This window comes from Electrophorus electricus, chromosome 7 (assembly GCF_041902795.1).
Source record: "Electrophorus electricus isolate QZ-2024a chromosome 7, ASM4190279v1, whole genome shotgun sequence".
Taxonomy (NCBI): Eukaryota; Metazoa; Chordata; class Actinopteri; order Gymnotiformes; family Gymnotidae; genus Electrophorus; species Electrophorus electricus.
The window spans coordinates 29761654-29777320 of NC_137503.1; the positions used below are offsets into that span (position 1 = coordinate 29761654).

General features: G+C 37.3%; 1 protein-coding gene across 3 annotated transcripts; it reads left to right on the forward strand.

The window, feature by feature from the left end:
- Positions 1-283: 283 nt before the first annotated feature.
- On the forward strand, positions 284-12605 carry ppm1ab (protein phosphatase, Mg2+/Mn2+ dependent, 1Ab). 3 transcript variants are annotated; one of them, XM_081717839.1, is made up of 6 exons: positions 284-350; positions 1355-2248; positions 2405-2522; positions 8018-8129; positions 9062-9119; positions 9862-12605. In XM_081717839.1, exons 2-6 carry the CDS (start codon positions 1370-1372, stop codon positions 9907-9909), a joined length of 1215 nt encoding a protein of 404 aa, XP_081573965.1. In that variant the 5' UTR covers positions 284-350; positions 1355-1369; the 3' UTR covers positions 9910-12605. The 3 variants fall into 3 exon arrangements, with proteins under 3 accessions (XP_081573965.1, XP_026858754.1, XP_081573966.1); XM_027002953.3 differs by having other exon boundaries at positions 298-713; XM_081717840.1 differs by lacking the exon at positions 8018-8129 and having other exon boundaries at positions 298-713.
- Positions 12606-15667: the final 3062 nt, after the last annotated feature.

The following is a 15667-nucleotide window of genomic DNA, read 5'->3' on the forward strand; positions in this document are numbered from 1 at the left end:
CAAAGCAAGGATCAGACTCTGTTGGTTTTAAATAATTACCAATACAATAGCCTATGTACATACATTTGGAAGCCCCAGAAGCGATTTTAAAAGTCATGGTGTTAGCCGCTAACTTTTTTTTTTTCAATCTCAATTATTAAGTAAAGAGAATTTCGTAATTTAAAAACATGATATATGATAAGACTTTTTCCCCCCTGAAATAAACCCATTTGCACACGTCCACACCCGATGATGTAATTGAAGCATATGCAGCTTTGCAGCCTGCAGCCGCTGGATTCGCACATCCGGGGACTGGCCGTCGTTGTCAAACTAGGTTTCAGAGATGTGCTGGCGTGAGTTCGGAGTCAGCGGTAAGGTTCCCTTCCCTTAGCGCAGCCAACAACCAAATCAAATACAAACGCTGAGATGGACCTCATTATAGTTACTCTTATTAGACTCCAGTGATAACATCGCTTGAATTTTTTTTTTTTTTAGCATTTTATCTTTTCTCGATACAAAGAGAGCTCGAGTTTCCACATAGCGAAGACAGCTAGCTAATGAGGTATCTTGTAAGCTGGTTTCCAGCTTTGCCGTGTACTTTTAAAAATAGCTACTGGCTGTCCAACCTAATAGATACTTTAAAAGCTGGTTTGCGAACTAACGTTACTATTAACTAAGAGTATTTGCTAGTTAAACCGTTGTCTTTCGGCATCTTCTCATTCCTAAGGACACTGGTAAGTAATGTATAACTGTTGGCTAGTTAGCTCACCTAGCTAGGTTATTTGATTAAAATGCTGCTTTTAAAAAGTTAACCTAGCTAGGTTAGCTTTAGGTTAGGTTAATCAGCAAGATTTGCTTTCAAACGCTAACCTAGCTCGGTTATCCTTGTATTGGCGTGTTGGCTATGTAGTTTAACTGTTAGCTAGCTTGGCTGGCTCGCCAGCTAGCTAACATCATTAGCTAAAAAGTTAGCTAACGAAAGGTACGAACACGTTTGAACAGTGCCTTGTGTTTCTTTAGTGTGCTTTTATTGAGCTTTTTACTTGCTGGGGACAAAGTTCGTTAAAATACGTTAGTGAAACATTTGAAGCGTTTGTGGTTGTTAATTACTACCTATAATGACCTTATTTATGCCTAGTCTTGTTACTAGGCAACATATTTTGGGCGTGGTAGTTGTATGACAGGTATGACAGGTGTTGAATGTTGTTATTTGAAGTGTTCCTTTTTGCTTATTTGACGTCGGTACATTGTTTAGTTCCGAACATTTATGGAGAGAAATACTGTAAAGTAAGCCAGCTATTGTACATTAACGTTCTAAAAAGGGTTTTCTCTCTTTTTTTTTTCTTTTCTTTTTTTTTTTTTTGTGCTGAAACAGGTGAAAACTAAGCAAATGGGTGCTTTCTTGGACAAGCCAAAGATGGAGAAGTATAATGCCCATGGGGAGGGAAATGGCGTATGTTATGGCCTTAGCAGTATGCAGGGCTGGCGGGTAGAGATGGAGGATGCACACACTGCTGTTGTTGGCCTACCTCATGGCCTTGGCTCATGGTCATTCTTTGCCGTTTATGATGGACATGCAGGCTCTCAGGTGGCTCGCTACTGTTGTGAACACCTCTTGGAGCACATCACCAGCAACCCTGACTTCAGGGGTGGGGGCCCGGGCGGAGGCGGTGAAGATGGGTCAGAAGCTGCAGTCAGTCCGCCTGAGCCCTCGGTGGAGAGTGTTAAGAACGGCATTCGCACAGGCTTCCTGCAGATCGATGAGCACATGCGGGCGATTTCAGAACGCAAGCACAGCTCCGACCGCAGTGGCTCCACGGCCGTGGGCATCATGGTCTCACCAAGCCACTTTTACTTCATCAACTGTGGTGACTCTCGGGCACTGCTGAGCCGGGGAGGGCGGGTTCACTTCTTCACCCAGGACCACAAGCCCAGTAACCCTCTGGAGAAGGAGAGGATTCAGAACGCAGGTGGAGCTGTCATGATTCAGCGGGTTAATGGCTCTCTGGCTGTGTCTCGCGCCCTTGGAGACTTTGACTATAAATGTGTACATGGCAAGGGCCCCACAGAGCAGCTGGTGTCCCCTGAGCCAGAGGTTTATGAGATTGAGAGGGTGGATGCGGAAGATGAGTTTGTAGTGCTAGCCTGTGATGGCATCTGGGATGTCATGACCAATGAGGAACTATGTGATTTTGTGCGCTCACGGCTGGAGGTGACTGAGGACCTGGAGAGGGTGTGTAATGACATAGTGGACACCTGTTTGTACAAGGTGAGGCCTATTGCTTAATAGCATAATGGGTTTGATATTCAAACAAAACTCAAACTCTCGTGTGTGTGTTTTACAGTTCTGTTTATATATTGTTAAGCATTGTGTGTAGCTGGACCTGTGTGATTTATTTCCCTTTCTTTCTTTCTTTCTGAACAGGGTAGCCGTGACAACATGAGCGTGATACTGGTATGTTTTCCAGGTGCACCTAAGATCAACCCGGAAGCTGTGAAAAGAGAGGCGGAGCTGGATAAGTACCTGCAGAACAGAGTAGAAGGTGGAGCATCTAAAAAGGCTAATAAATAATATTACAGTAATAAGCTATTGATTATAGAGAGACAAAGAAATAAACAGAGTGAGCAGTTACACTCTTGTTGGATTTTCTAAATGGCATTGTATAATTGCTAAAAAGATGTTTTTAAAGTTCCAGTCAAAAAAATCCCCATATTTTGAAGAGAAATACAGGTTAGTATTTTAATAAACCCACATAATTGGACAGTATCTGGTTTCCCAAAACTGCCATGCCACAAATATCATTGTAAGATGATCCTTACACATTGATGCTTTTGGGAAGTCCAACCCTAACAAGGCTCATCTAACAGGGTCGATAAAACATTGTGAGAGTAGAAGCTCTTCATAGAGGCCTTTGATTATTTGTTGCCAAAAGCACTCTTAACAATTGAAACGTATTATCTTACCAAATGATTTTACTATAGTATGTAGAGTAGTGTGTCTTCATGACTCCGTATAATGATCATCATGACTCTTCACTGAGGAAATTGTATGAGAGGATTACAGAAGGTTGATTCACCTTTCAGTTCAGTACTAAATTATGAATGCTGCTATATTTAGAAGTATCTAATATAAAAAAAAACAAACCAAATTTGGAACTACCATTCTTGTGTTGACTGTCTTTAAAACTGGAAGTATAGTAATACATTCTGTTAATGTTAGCAAACTCTCTTGGCCTTATCATGTAATTCATGTTCACTTGTATAAGCATGTGTTTGAATTTTGAACCAAGTTCATTTGCACGTTCCAGAGATTTTGCAGCCATAAACTAAATGTGCCGAGAACGCTGAAACAGAATGTCTGAGATTCACTGATGTAGTGTATATAATTATTACTGACACAGTATGATATGTGAGGTTTAGCAGTGCATCTGTAGCTGTGACTCCTCTGGGTTGCCTTGATATTCATTTTCTGCATGATTTCTGTTTTGCACCTATAACGAAGAATGCCGTTGCCTTACCCTCAACTTTTGGAGCTGACTGGCTAGCCCTTAGCACCCAGCCCCAAATATAATGCTTTAAAGAGTTTATTGAATACCATTGCAGCGTAGTCCACAGGCATGTTCAGATACCAATAGCATGATGATTTTGTATGTAGTCCTGCATGCAAAGCAGATTTTTTTGGTAAACAAACACAGGGACTATTCTTGGTCATGAATTGCTTTTGGGGAAAATTCAAATTTACACTAATTTTTCACTTACCTCAAATGTAGACGATCAGCCGCATCATGTTTGATGTGCAAATTTTGATTCCTTACATAGTTGCACTGGGGCTATGAAGCTAATGTAGCTAACAAGTAATGAAAGTTTATGACCACTTATTAGCATTATGCGTAGTGCTTGCATTTAATTTTCCCCACACATTTACTTTTTTTGTTAGATGAGTCTAGTAGTACTTGTTGCTCTGACTGATGTCTACTATAAGTGTTTTTAAACATGAGAAATTCTGAGTTGAACTCAGTATTTGAAAGATCATAGATGTTTTACAGTTCTTCTATACAGGGGTGGAAAAAGTACACAAATATCTTTCGTTAGTAAAAGTAAAAATAACTATGTAATATTACTGTCTTAAAAGTTTGGCATTCAAAAATACACTTGAGTATTAAGGTACTTGCACTAAAATTTACCTAAGTATCAAAAATAAAAATAAAGCTTAAAGTTAACCTGCAAGATATATGTAATGTTTCCTCAAGTGAGAGTGTAAATTTAATTACAGACAATGGAAAAAAAAATAAAATAAAATATATATATATATATATATATATATATATATATATATATGTGTGTGTATGTGAGATGTGTATATGAACATTTAATTTATTATCAAAAGTAAAAATTTAATTAGTGGTGTTCTGTCTGTACATACTCTTTGGACTCTTCAAAATAACTAGTTGTTAGACTAATATTACAGAGTCATAAATAGGCTTAATCTTTAAAGGTATAGAAAAAAATAAACATGTCTCCACATGTGTAAAAATACATAAACAAGAATACCCAAAATTGAGTAAAAATATTCAAAAATGGTACTTGTGTACAGTAGTGGAGTACTTGGCTCTGTTACCCTCTGCTCCTGCTGGTAGAATAACAAATGTTTACTACTTATTGCCTCAAACTGACATTTTGTTGGTCATTCTGTTTTTTTCGTAATGTAGCTATATAGAGAAAGTTTTGAAGCCACTAAAGGGTTTTGGCATATATCATGTAGGTTGTAAATGAATGTATTTGTGTTTCATGTTTTTCATTTGGTAAAATTTAACATGGGTTGCGCAATCATTCAATGCAACCAGATGGATAACTTTATATTTGAACTTTACCTGGCCAGTCCCTGATGCAATCTTCCTGTTTCCATGTTGTGCCATTCACAAGAACATTAAAGCTTTGCATGATTTTCAACAGCATTAAGTCATATTTAGTAGCACCTGCACAGGTTGAGGTCTTTTCCAGGCAAACTTGGCCTTCCAAACTAAAGCTATTGTCTATTATTATTTTGTTTGTATGTCTTCATTTGGGTACCTTTTAGTTCACAGGACTGTGCAATTAGATTAGAATTTATTTTACTTTCCTTATTGAAATTATTGACAAAGCAATGTGGCTGCTCTTAGAATGTTCTTGTGCATGTAACTGTGTCCACGGCATTGAGTTATTCTAACATGTAGAATCTGTGTTTCAAATTTGATCTGATTTGTTTTATTTTCTCTTTTCATCTCCCCCCCGCCCCCCCCAAATAGAAAGGCTACATGCAAAGTTAATTTAAGTTGCAGACATTATTCTTCAGAGTTACCAGCTTTGTGAAGCTGGCCTAGATGCTTATGCTATGTATGCATGTGGTATGCACATGTGTGTTTGAGTGTGCATAGATTTACTTGACAATAGCTATAGGTCCACCGTTGTGCATGAGACGATGCACTGAGCAGAAAGATGGTGACTCAATTGCCAAGCATGTGTGGATGCTTACAAAAAGTAAAGACTAAGTAGTTACTTGCATCAAGAACACTAAAATAAAATGAAAATTTTAATGTTATGCCGCCCTTCTCCACGTTGTGTCTGTTGTGTTTTGTTTTGCTTTTGTTTTTTGTTTTTTTTTTGTAGAAATGTGCTAAATAGGAGCGAGATTGTCTGGCTTGTTATAGATGTGGTGGTGCTCATAACAGCTTTGAGTGCAGTCAGGTGTCCTCGTTTGCATCGTCAGATATGAATGAATATATGATTACTAATTTTTTCAGATTTATTTTTGTGAGATTACAGCATAATTATATTTCATGGCAGCTCATGCAGTATTGAGTACAAATGTGCTGGTATAATGTATTTGAAGTAAATAAAGTAGTTTCATTATTACATTTAACTTGGGTTGCAGATGCATAGTTTAAGTTGCAATAGTTTAAATAGTAAATTGTACTCTGTGGCTTATTGCTTGTACCATCATTAAATTCATTTAATAAAATATTTGCCACAAAGTGCAGTTGCTCTGCCCAAAGATATATTTCAGCAAACCCATCAAATCCTAACTCGGCTTTAGTTTAGTTTAGTTGTTGTGAGGATAAAATGGTTAAACACATGCCACATCAGTTATGTTAGTAAAGCTCCTATGACTTAAAAAGCATTATTACTATTCTTTTTAATGTTGTACATGTACCCATAGTTCGTTCGTTCGTTTGTTCTTTTCATTCCCACCCCTGTCATCTCTCTAGTGATCCTGGCTACAATTATGTCCCTTAATTTTTTATTTTTTATTTTTGTAAATGGATTTTGTTACTGGCGTGTGCATATGGTAATTGGACAATATGCCCATGCATCGTGCTCAGGTGCGATTTATCAACTGACAAGGCCATTTCCGCACAAATCAGAGTTTTATATGGCTTTGATAAACCCCACTTTAAGATTCTGAACTCTTTTTATACTGACATGTACACTCCCATTTGGTAGTTATTGAGAAATGAAACCCATTGTCTTTTTGGTTTTCTGAGTTACTCAGTTTGCTAATATTTGTATTTATTGTGGCTGTCATGCCACCGTTTTGTTAGGTGTGTCAGATGTTAAAGCAGCTTCTGTTCATCCTGGAACCCTAGTGTTGACTTATTTTGACAGTTTCTGAAGTTGTTTGGTTACCTTTATCTATAAAGCATACCTGTTGTATTAACTTAAAAAAACATTATTTGATGGAACAATTAAGTTCAGGGTAGAGACATTATTGACACTGCATGGAGAGAGAAAAAATTCGCATTAAGCAGAATAGTAGACCCACTCATCCTTTGTGTACATCTCAGGTTATGCTCATGAGCAACTGAAGACACGTCTTCTTATATTTATCTGTATTATTTATTCTTACATAAATATTTACCTTTTTCGAAGAGAAACCATCAATGCATTCCGTTTTATTTAGCCAAATAAGCACTACTAATGCAAATGAACCAAGTTACTTTTTCCCTGTGTTTTTATTATTTCTAAATTATGGAACGGTGTCTTGAGTCTAGTTCATGTAATTTTAATCTAAAGGTTTTGTGAGTTGGAAGAAGCATTTAAGTGTTGTCAATCTGCACAGAGTAAATTTCACATACTACATTTCTTGTGAATCCCATATCATTATTTTCTATTTAGAGTTATCCATAGGTTGTGACAAGGGTTAAAGTCTATGGTTGGTCCTTTCTTAGTCCAACAGTCCATGTGTCTGTATTAGATCAGTCCCCCCCCCAATAGGTAGCTGTTTTATAGTGCTCATTTTACATGATTTTACAGAACACTTTCATAGAAAAGTATTTCACTATTAGTGGGTCAAGCACCCTATGCTTTATTTGTTTAATTTTAATTTTTGTACATTAGCACCCAAGTCTTGGTAATGTAGAGACAAACTGTGATGTTATTCTTAGATGTTAATGATCGTTCAAATAAAATTTATTTACTGAACCCTTGAGATTGTCAGCTCTTTTATTTAGTCGAAAAACTTTTGCAGTTTTGTTGTACCAACGATTAGCCTATTGTTTGGTTTTTGTGTGTGTGTGCACGTGTTGTTGTTTTTTTTGGGGGGGGCGACATTGAAACAATTTTTGATGCATTAACATCTATAGTAAGCTCTAGTTTTATAGGGTCATGACATCAAACCTGAATGACCTCTAAACAAAAGAGGGACAATCTTTTCTTCTGTTAGAACCAAATGCTTTTGCTACGAAAGCACGGATAAGTAAAAAAGGGGATGAAAAACCTTTATGAAGAGCGTTTATTCATAGCACTGTAAAAGCAGGTCGAGGGTAACATGAGTCATAGATGGCAATCTTTTATAGGCTTCCTGCAATGATTAGACTGAGTGGTGACTCATCCACTAAAGCATAGGCTATACATGCTATTTCTTGCAGTCCTGCATTCTGATTATATGATATTTACATATGAGTGAATGCATTTTTTTCAATTTTGGAATATATGTAAAGATTTATAATTTTACATGCCTTCCCCCAACAAGTCTTACCCAAAAGTCCTTGTGATTCCTCAGAGCTCATTCAGAAGCAGGGTGTGGAGAGCATTCCAGACTTAGCCCATGTGATGTGTGTGTTAGCCACGGAGAGCATCCCGAACCTCCCACCGGGGGGAGAGCTGGCTAGCAAGTGAGTGCTTGAACTTAAACAGACACAAACTCACACAATTTTGACTTTCTGTGCGAGTGCATGCACCTGATGGCCTAAAAATGTGCTCAGCATTTTTGTTAACTCCTGTCTTTAACCCATTTCAATACAGTTCTGTAAAGACCTGTGGTGAAAAGAGGTGAAATGGTAAAATCTGAGCTTGCACATTGTGCCTGTTTACACTGAAGTACCATGAAACACAGCAGAGGAATTCGGATACTAATAGAACTGTAGATTTAAAGGTTTTCTCAAATGCATGGGCAAATATAAATGTCCATCAAAATAAATACAAAGATCACTTTACTGGCCTGTTTCCTTTTTACTTCTACTCAGCTCTTCCTCTCTCCTTGTTAACTCCCTAACTTAATTATTCATGTTCAGCTGATGCATTTTTAAACTCTTGCTGGATGGAGCTGTCTTTTATATCTATACTAAATAGACAAATGACAGCCCACCTCACAGTGTAGTCCTCAGTCTGCTTGACTTTCTCTTCCCATGAGTACAGTATATATGATATATAGAAACCCTGGTGAGATTAAAAAAAAAAAAAAAAAAGCTCTGTAAATTTTGTGAGGCTTGCATTCGGACTGTGTCCAAAGTAGTAGGAATTCTCCTCTCATCTTTCATCCACAGCAGGTTCTTTGTGAGTATCAGCTAAATCCATGCAGGACAGTACTCTTTCAGGACACACCAGGAATCTTTACACTGCAAAGCGTGGAAACAGCTGTAGCTGAGAAAATTAGTGCTCACAGCACTCAAAAATAGTCCAACTGCTTTTGAAATGTTTTAAATCTAGGAGTCTCCCCATACTTTTTTCATTATAACTACAGTTAAGATTTTTAGCTTTGAAAGTTTAAAAAAAAAATGCTTTGCATGTTCTGTAACTCATGCCCTTTCCTGTTATGTCCCCTTAGACGCAACGTTGTGGAGGAAATGTACAATAAACTCAACCCCTACCAAAGTGACAGCACAGTGAGTACCTCCAAGGCCAGTTCATCGGCTTCAGCGCAGGACAAATAAATATCTGCCTATATTTTGCACTTTTGGTGGTTTGTTTTTATTTTGTTTTTTTTTATCATGGCATTCAGTAATAACTATTTGCCAACATCACAAAGGGATCTAATAGAATATAGTTGTTTCAGGATGTAGTTGCTTGAATGTAATCGCTAGTATTGTCATTTTAATCATTATCATCATCATAATTAGCTAGCAGTGCTTTTATCAGAGGAGCTTTCCCTAAATGTTTACAGTTTGCCATCCATTCAGTCATATTTTATTGAGAGATTTGTTAATGTAATGCTGCACTACATTTGGGAAGCGTAATTTGAAATTGTGCCTAGAATATAATAATAATAATAATAATAATAATAATAATAATAGAAATTCTATATAGAAAATGTTGCCAAAGAAATTATCTTAACGTCAGTCCTTTGTCCTAAATGTTTACTGTTGCCTCTAGTGCCCAGTTTTCCTGCTCTAACGCATAATGATTTAACAGTAAGCCAGAGAAAAGCATGGGTTAGTGATCACAAAATGTACTAAATGTATTAGTACAGAAAACCCAATAAATGTTGTGCATTGTAAGCTTCCCCTGCAATAAGCCTGTCTATTCAAAATGTCAATCACTAAATCCTTTATGCTTACTGCTGGCCACACATAACCAGCCATTCACAAGCATACCCAGAACTTACTGCTCTTAACCATGCTTTTTCAGTGTGGAGCCACCAACTGGGGCAATGTATGTGGATCCTCCAGGCTCTAAGCAGGACCCCTTAACCCTTCCTTCCTCACATCTTTTGATGAAGAAAATTCCATATTGACTCATGAAACAATAACTCCGGGGACATCCAGTTTTAAACTCAGATAATTGACCAGTCCATCAAGACAGACTGCTACCTCTAACCATGCACCTCACGCACTGCCTTAAATGCTGTCAGTTGCAAAGATAGTAAAATATATACAAGATCAAGAAAGAGGACAGTGGAAGAAGAGGCAACTTATAAACACAAACACCAGCTGGGTAGCTACTATGTCTTTTTATCTACCTGAGAAACTTTAATTTAGCCTTAGCCATAATGAGTATTTCCTGTTGGTTCCATCTATTTTGGTGGAGTTATTTTCTGGAAATTAGTGGTGGAGATGGTGTTTTCTGTTTTTGTGGTTATGGTGAGGGGAATATAAAATGGTTAATGCTGCTGTAAGTGATTTTATTCTTACAACACTAGTTAACTGCAGTTACATCCTGATGGATATCACTAAAATTGTTCCTTTGAGAATATAAAATGTCACTGTGACTGCCTTCTGGCTCAACAATCAACAGGTAAAAAGTTCAGACATGGTCTGGTATTAACCAGCTGGACCGGGAGACTTCTTCATGGAGGCAGTCCTACCGGCCTGTCACTTTTGGGGTTTATGTGCACACACCACGTAGAATTGAAGGCTAACTGCATGGCTATAGAGGGAGAGGCTTCGGAGAAAGGTTTGGACAGATCAAAGGAGATTGGGTTTGAAGGGGGCTGGTACATCTTTGGTGCCTAAATTTGGCAAAAATTATCAAGAACAGTAAAATCAATTACAGCAGCTCTAAATGGGAGCTCCTGGACACGGTTGCTACCTTGCCAGCATTTGATTCTTAATAACATAGTATGCACTGAATCTACTAAACCCTTTTTTTGTTTATTTTCCATTGTTTGATGAATAGTATAGCCATGAACATTATGCTGCATAAGCATTTAAATACTGTAATTAATCTCTTGGATTATCCCTCCCTTTAAGGAGGAGTGTTTAGTCTGTGATCTGTGTTTGCTAGGGGGTCCTTGGAGTCCATAAACTTGAGCAAATATTTGACCCCATGCTGAAAGCAATTCTGTATAGTTCTTGTTCATGTAAATATGACTTTGCATTATTGAATTGGCTTTCTGATCCTGTGTGTGGATGTTAATGAGAAATCCCCTCACTCGTGTATAACAGTTCCCATTGCATGCTGTAAATACAGTGAGACGTATGTGTGTTGGGACAGTGAAGTGAAAATGGTTATGTTTGGTGCTCATTCGCAGTTTTTATTTCTGGGTAATCAGATTAGAGAAATGTAAAAATACAGGTTTTTAATCTTGCCCGTTTTAGCTGTTTTGTTTTTGTTTTTTTAATGTTTTTCCAATTTTACTTTACTGTCCCAATATTTTTGCTTTTCATTGTATGTTTATTTTAAAGTTTTTCTGTATAAAAGTCTAGGTGTTTGAGGACTTGTAGGAAATTTATATTCATTTAACCTTCTTATTTAAAATAACTGACTCCTTTCTCTTCAGTGTGATGCAACAGTTCCTCCTGTTAGAGCATAAATGTGAGTAAATCAAAGTCATTTAAAAGGGAGGGAACCTGATGCAGTGCCAGATACAGGCATAATATAACAGTATATTACCTCCCCATACAAGTGCTGCTGTCAAGAAAAGAGCAAGCATTTGTCAACACAATTACTAACTGTCTACTCTTTATGAAATTTCTACCTCTCAAATTGTCTCTATGTTCTTATTTTGTCAGCATTCTTGGTTTACTAAATGCAAATCTTTTGGTTGATGTCTTTTTAAACAAACAAGCAGTTTTCTAAATGTTCAGTAAACAGCAGTGTCACTGGTTGTACTTGCTAGTGCATTTGTTGCTGACTCTTATTTGACAATGATATAAATTATGCAGGTGAGAATTGGTCAGATGGAAGAGACACAAGGATCATACTGAGTCTGTTTACTTACCCTTTGCTTTGAACATCAAAGGAAGGAACTTTGACTCACAGTGGATAAAACAAGCTCAGCTTCCCTTTGAGTGTTTGTCAAAGATGTACAACCCTAATTGACACTGACAGTGTTCTTCACACTGCCTAATAATGTATGGGCTCCAACTGCTTATTGGGGGAAAAATAGCAGTCATAAATGTATTTGACTTCTTGTAAATATACAGGTATTAGGCCAATCAGCATGTATAACTATATGCAGATTTTTCACTTAATTTTCAGCATTTGGTTGCACATATTTTATGAGTAAAATGTCCTACAGTAATTCATTAGATGGGGTAAATAACTCTTGCTTTCTGTCTTCCTTATGAACTAATTTCAGTGCACTACAATCTTCAGTATATCTGTGTAAAGTACTTTATGAGCACAACTGCTCCCCAGTGCACATGCCACCTGAAACAGTGATCTCAGTAGACATGTATTTATCAAATGGAATTGTGATTGCATTTTGGTACACTTATGCAGTATATCTGTGTGGATGTGTTTAATGGAAATGAATATTGGGTGAAGAATTTATATAATTAACAGCATGACATTTATTTAAATACATAAATCTTTCTCTTCTATGTATTTGGCTGTTTGCTTTCATAATTATTCCTGTATACAAATACATAAGGTTTCTTGCTAAGTAGTGTGTCACGATTATAAATGGACAATAGAAAAGGAGTTTGCAGCCATAACTATAAAGGAGCATTTCAGCCAAAATCAGTAATGTTATGTAATTATGTACTGTATAGTCAGTTTGGACGTAGCTACTTATAAAGGCAACATTCTGAAAGAATTTTATTATTTCCAGTCCTTTGAACCTCTTGGAAAACTTTCTGACCTTGATTTGAATAAGTTAAAACAAAACTGAATTCCTAGTCTTTTCATCTCTCTATCTTTTTAATGCATCTGTGTGATTTGCTGCAAAATTCCAGATTTCCTCCTATGCACTGTTGATTAAAAGAGGTTTTGCTAAGGTCATGTCAGTTTTTTTTTTTGTTTTTTTTTTGCAAAAGCTGGCTTTGGGAATGAATGGTTCAGATAACCTATTACGCATTAGCCACTTATAATTAATAAAATGGTAAAATTAAAATGTTTTTAAAAAACTAATTTAACTGTCTTGTTCTTTTTACATGAATTCTTTTTTCTTTAGACGTGCACAGCTTTCATTTGTGTAACTTAGTGACTGATAGTGCTGGTTGCCTTTGCCTCATATCAAGATATCCACTCTTACATTGTTACAAGTTAAATTATGAGTTACATGTCAGGAGTTAAATTACCATAAACCAAGACTGTTTGATTAGTGTGGTACTTCATACGATCCAGGTTCTTCAGTTCTTCATTAGCTGACAATTATTATTTGGTAGAAACAATTAGTTAAAAAAGAAACTATTAATGCTGTGGATGACCTTTTTTAATTTCTAAATTGTTAAGAAAAAATAAATGGTTGTTCAATGTGTATGCATCCATTGTATTCTGTGCTGTAAGCATCACTCATGAGGCTGCAGCATCACTCGAAGTCTGAGCCCAGCAGGTCAGCTGACCTGGCCCTGCCTGTCTAATTACAGCATTAGTGGCCTCACTGATCACCCATGCATGAGGGCGTGCACTATCTGGAGCAGTGAGCTGCTACTGTTTGCTGCAGCCATATGGTGGCTTAGTACTGAGCAGCCCTGCCCTGGAGCACCTGCAGTAGGGAACAGAACAAAAGGGAGCGATGTCAGCTCTAGCTCACGCACATGCACAAACATTACCATACGAACATGCTCAAACACATCTGGTGAGCTTGAAGGGTGTGACCAGTGCAAGAATATTCGAGAAGAGATTCTAGACTGTAAATGCAGTTTATCAGAAGTGTGGGTGTGTATTAATTTTTTTAAAAATCATACGCAAAAGCCACTCACAAGGTGTGCCTACCTTGTAGTTACACATACTACCTTTATTAGTTTATTAGATTCATGTTTCTTACATTTATTGGTGTTCAAACTGTTACCCATCTGTTGGCATGCACTGTCAGTCATCCTCTACCCTGTTCATCGCTGGTCTACAACCACAGGTATACTGCTGATAGTATATTATTTAGATGATGGTGTCATTCGCATGAAAAGCATTGACCCATAGTAGTTTCACTGTTGGGTTAGTATAAACAGGTGCAAATCAATCTCCTTAATACAGTAGGTGTGTACACACTGTGTGTGTGTGTGTGTGTGTGTGTGTGTGTGTGTGTATATATATATATATATATATAAACTGAGTAGGTGTGTACACACTGTGTGTATGTACATATATATATATAAATGCATAGTATACATGCATACTGTATTCTAGATATTGATCTACATCTGTGTGTGTTTCCATTTTCTACAGCTACACCTCAGGCTTACTGTACTACTGTAGCCTGCCATGGCTAGAGGGCGCCAGAGCTTTTCTCATTGTTCCGCCTTTCTCTGAGGGTGCTCTCTCTAGCTCTCTCTAGCTCTCTCTAGCTCTCTAGCTCTCTCTAGCTCTCTCTAGCTCTCTCTCGCTCTCTCTAGCTCTCTCTAGCTCTCTAGCTCTCTCTAGCTCTCTCTTGCTCTCTCTAACTCTCTAGCTCTAGCTCTCTCTAGCTCTCTAGCTCTCTAGCTCTCTCTAGCTCTCTCTTGCTCTCTCTAGCTCTCTCTTACTCTCTCTAGCTCTCTCTAGCTCTCTCTAGCTCTCTCTTGCTCTCTCTTGCTCTCTCTAGCTCTCTCTAGCTCTCTCTTGCTTGTTCGCTTACAGTATTTCTACTGCATTGACCTTTACTTTGGGTTCCTGTCTTGCCCTTAGGGTAGTCTTTGAATTACTGATCTCAAGAGTTGTTTAATTGAATGCACTTATTCAGTCCTCTTTCTGTTTACTCTTGACAAAGTAGTCAGTGATTTCAAATTTTGCCCTTAATACTGTAAAAAACAGACCACGGGACCCAAATGTATTGTTTGGCTTTGGAAGTGTTGCTTTTAACCAAACCACAGTAGAGTCTTGACTATGACGCTGTAATTAAACCAGAACAGGAAGAGTACATGAACGATAAAGCTATACTGACACAATTCTTTCCTTTGCAGTCTCTCTGGTTCTCTGCCAATCACATAACAGTACATAAAAATGCTCTTTCACTCATAGTTTTTCTTAGGGTGAAACACTTGTTGAGGAAGTTGGTGAGAGGCTGATGTACTATAATTAATGTTTATAGTTGTGACTATCGATGGTGTTTAAAGGCAGGCTGGTTGAGGCTGTCCATTTTCCACAGGCATTTGAATTGATATCAACAAAAGAACAGCTAACAAATGTCTCCAGTGTGCTCTTCTTACTGTACTCCTCAGCCTTGGTGCCTACCAGTTAGATTCATACAGCAATAGCTTATCCATTCTAATATTTATATACCAAACAATTTTTTTTTTGTTTTTAAGGCACATGTTTGTTGATTACTCTATACTAGAATATAATTTCTATCAAATATAATTTCCTGTTCATACTATAATACTGATGGTTAAGTTGAAGTTGATTTGAGATTTCACATTCTACGGAGATTCTACCTGTGAAGGACATTTTATAGCTGTTTCACATACAAAGATATTGTTAAAAGAAAAATGTGCAATTTAATAAGCCTAATAATGGCCCTTGTTATGTTCTGCAGCAAGTCGTCCACTTGACACTGCCAAATTAGGATCATGCACATTATTTTCTACATTTCTCATTTGACGCATTCTTGGAAAACTTTCCTTTACTCTACAAA

Bases quoted from the DNA above. Each gene is read 5' to 3' on its own strand.
- ppm1ab (XM_081717839.1), top strand. From the start codon at position 1,370: ATGGGTGCTTTCTTGGACAAGCCAAAGATGGAGAAGTATAATGCCCAT. The intron at 8,130-9,061 runs GTGAGTGCTTGA...ATGTCCCCTTAG, and splicing joins GGGGGAGAGCTGGCTAGCAA to ACGCAACGTTGTGGAGGAAA. The intron at 9,120-9,861 runs GTGAGTACCTCC...ATGCTTTTTCAG, and splicing joins CCTACCAAAGTGACAGCACA to TGTGGAGCCACCAACTGGGG.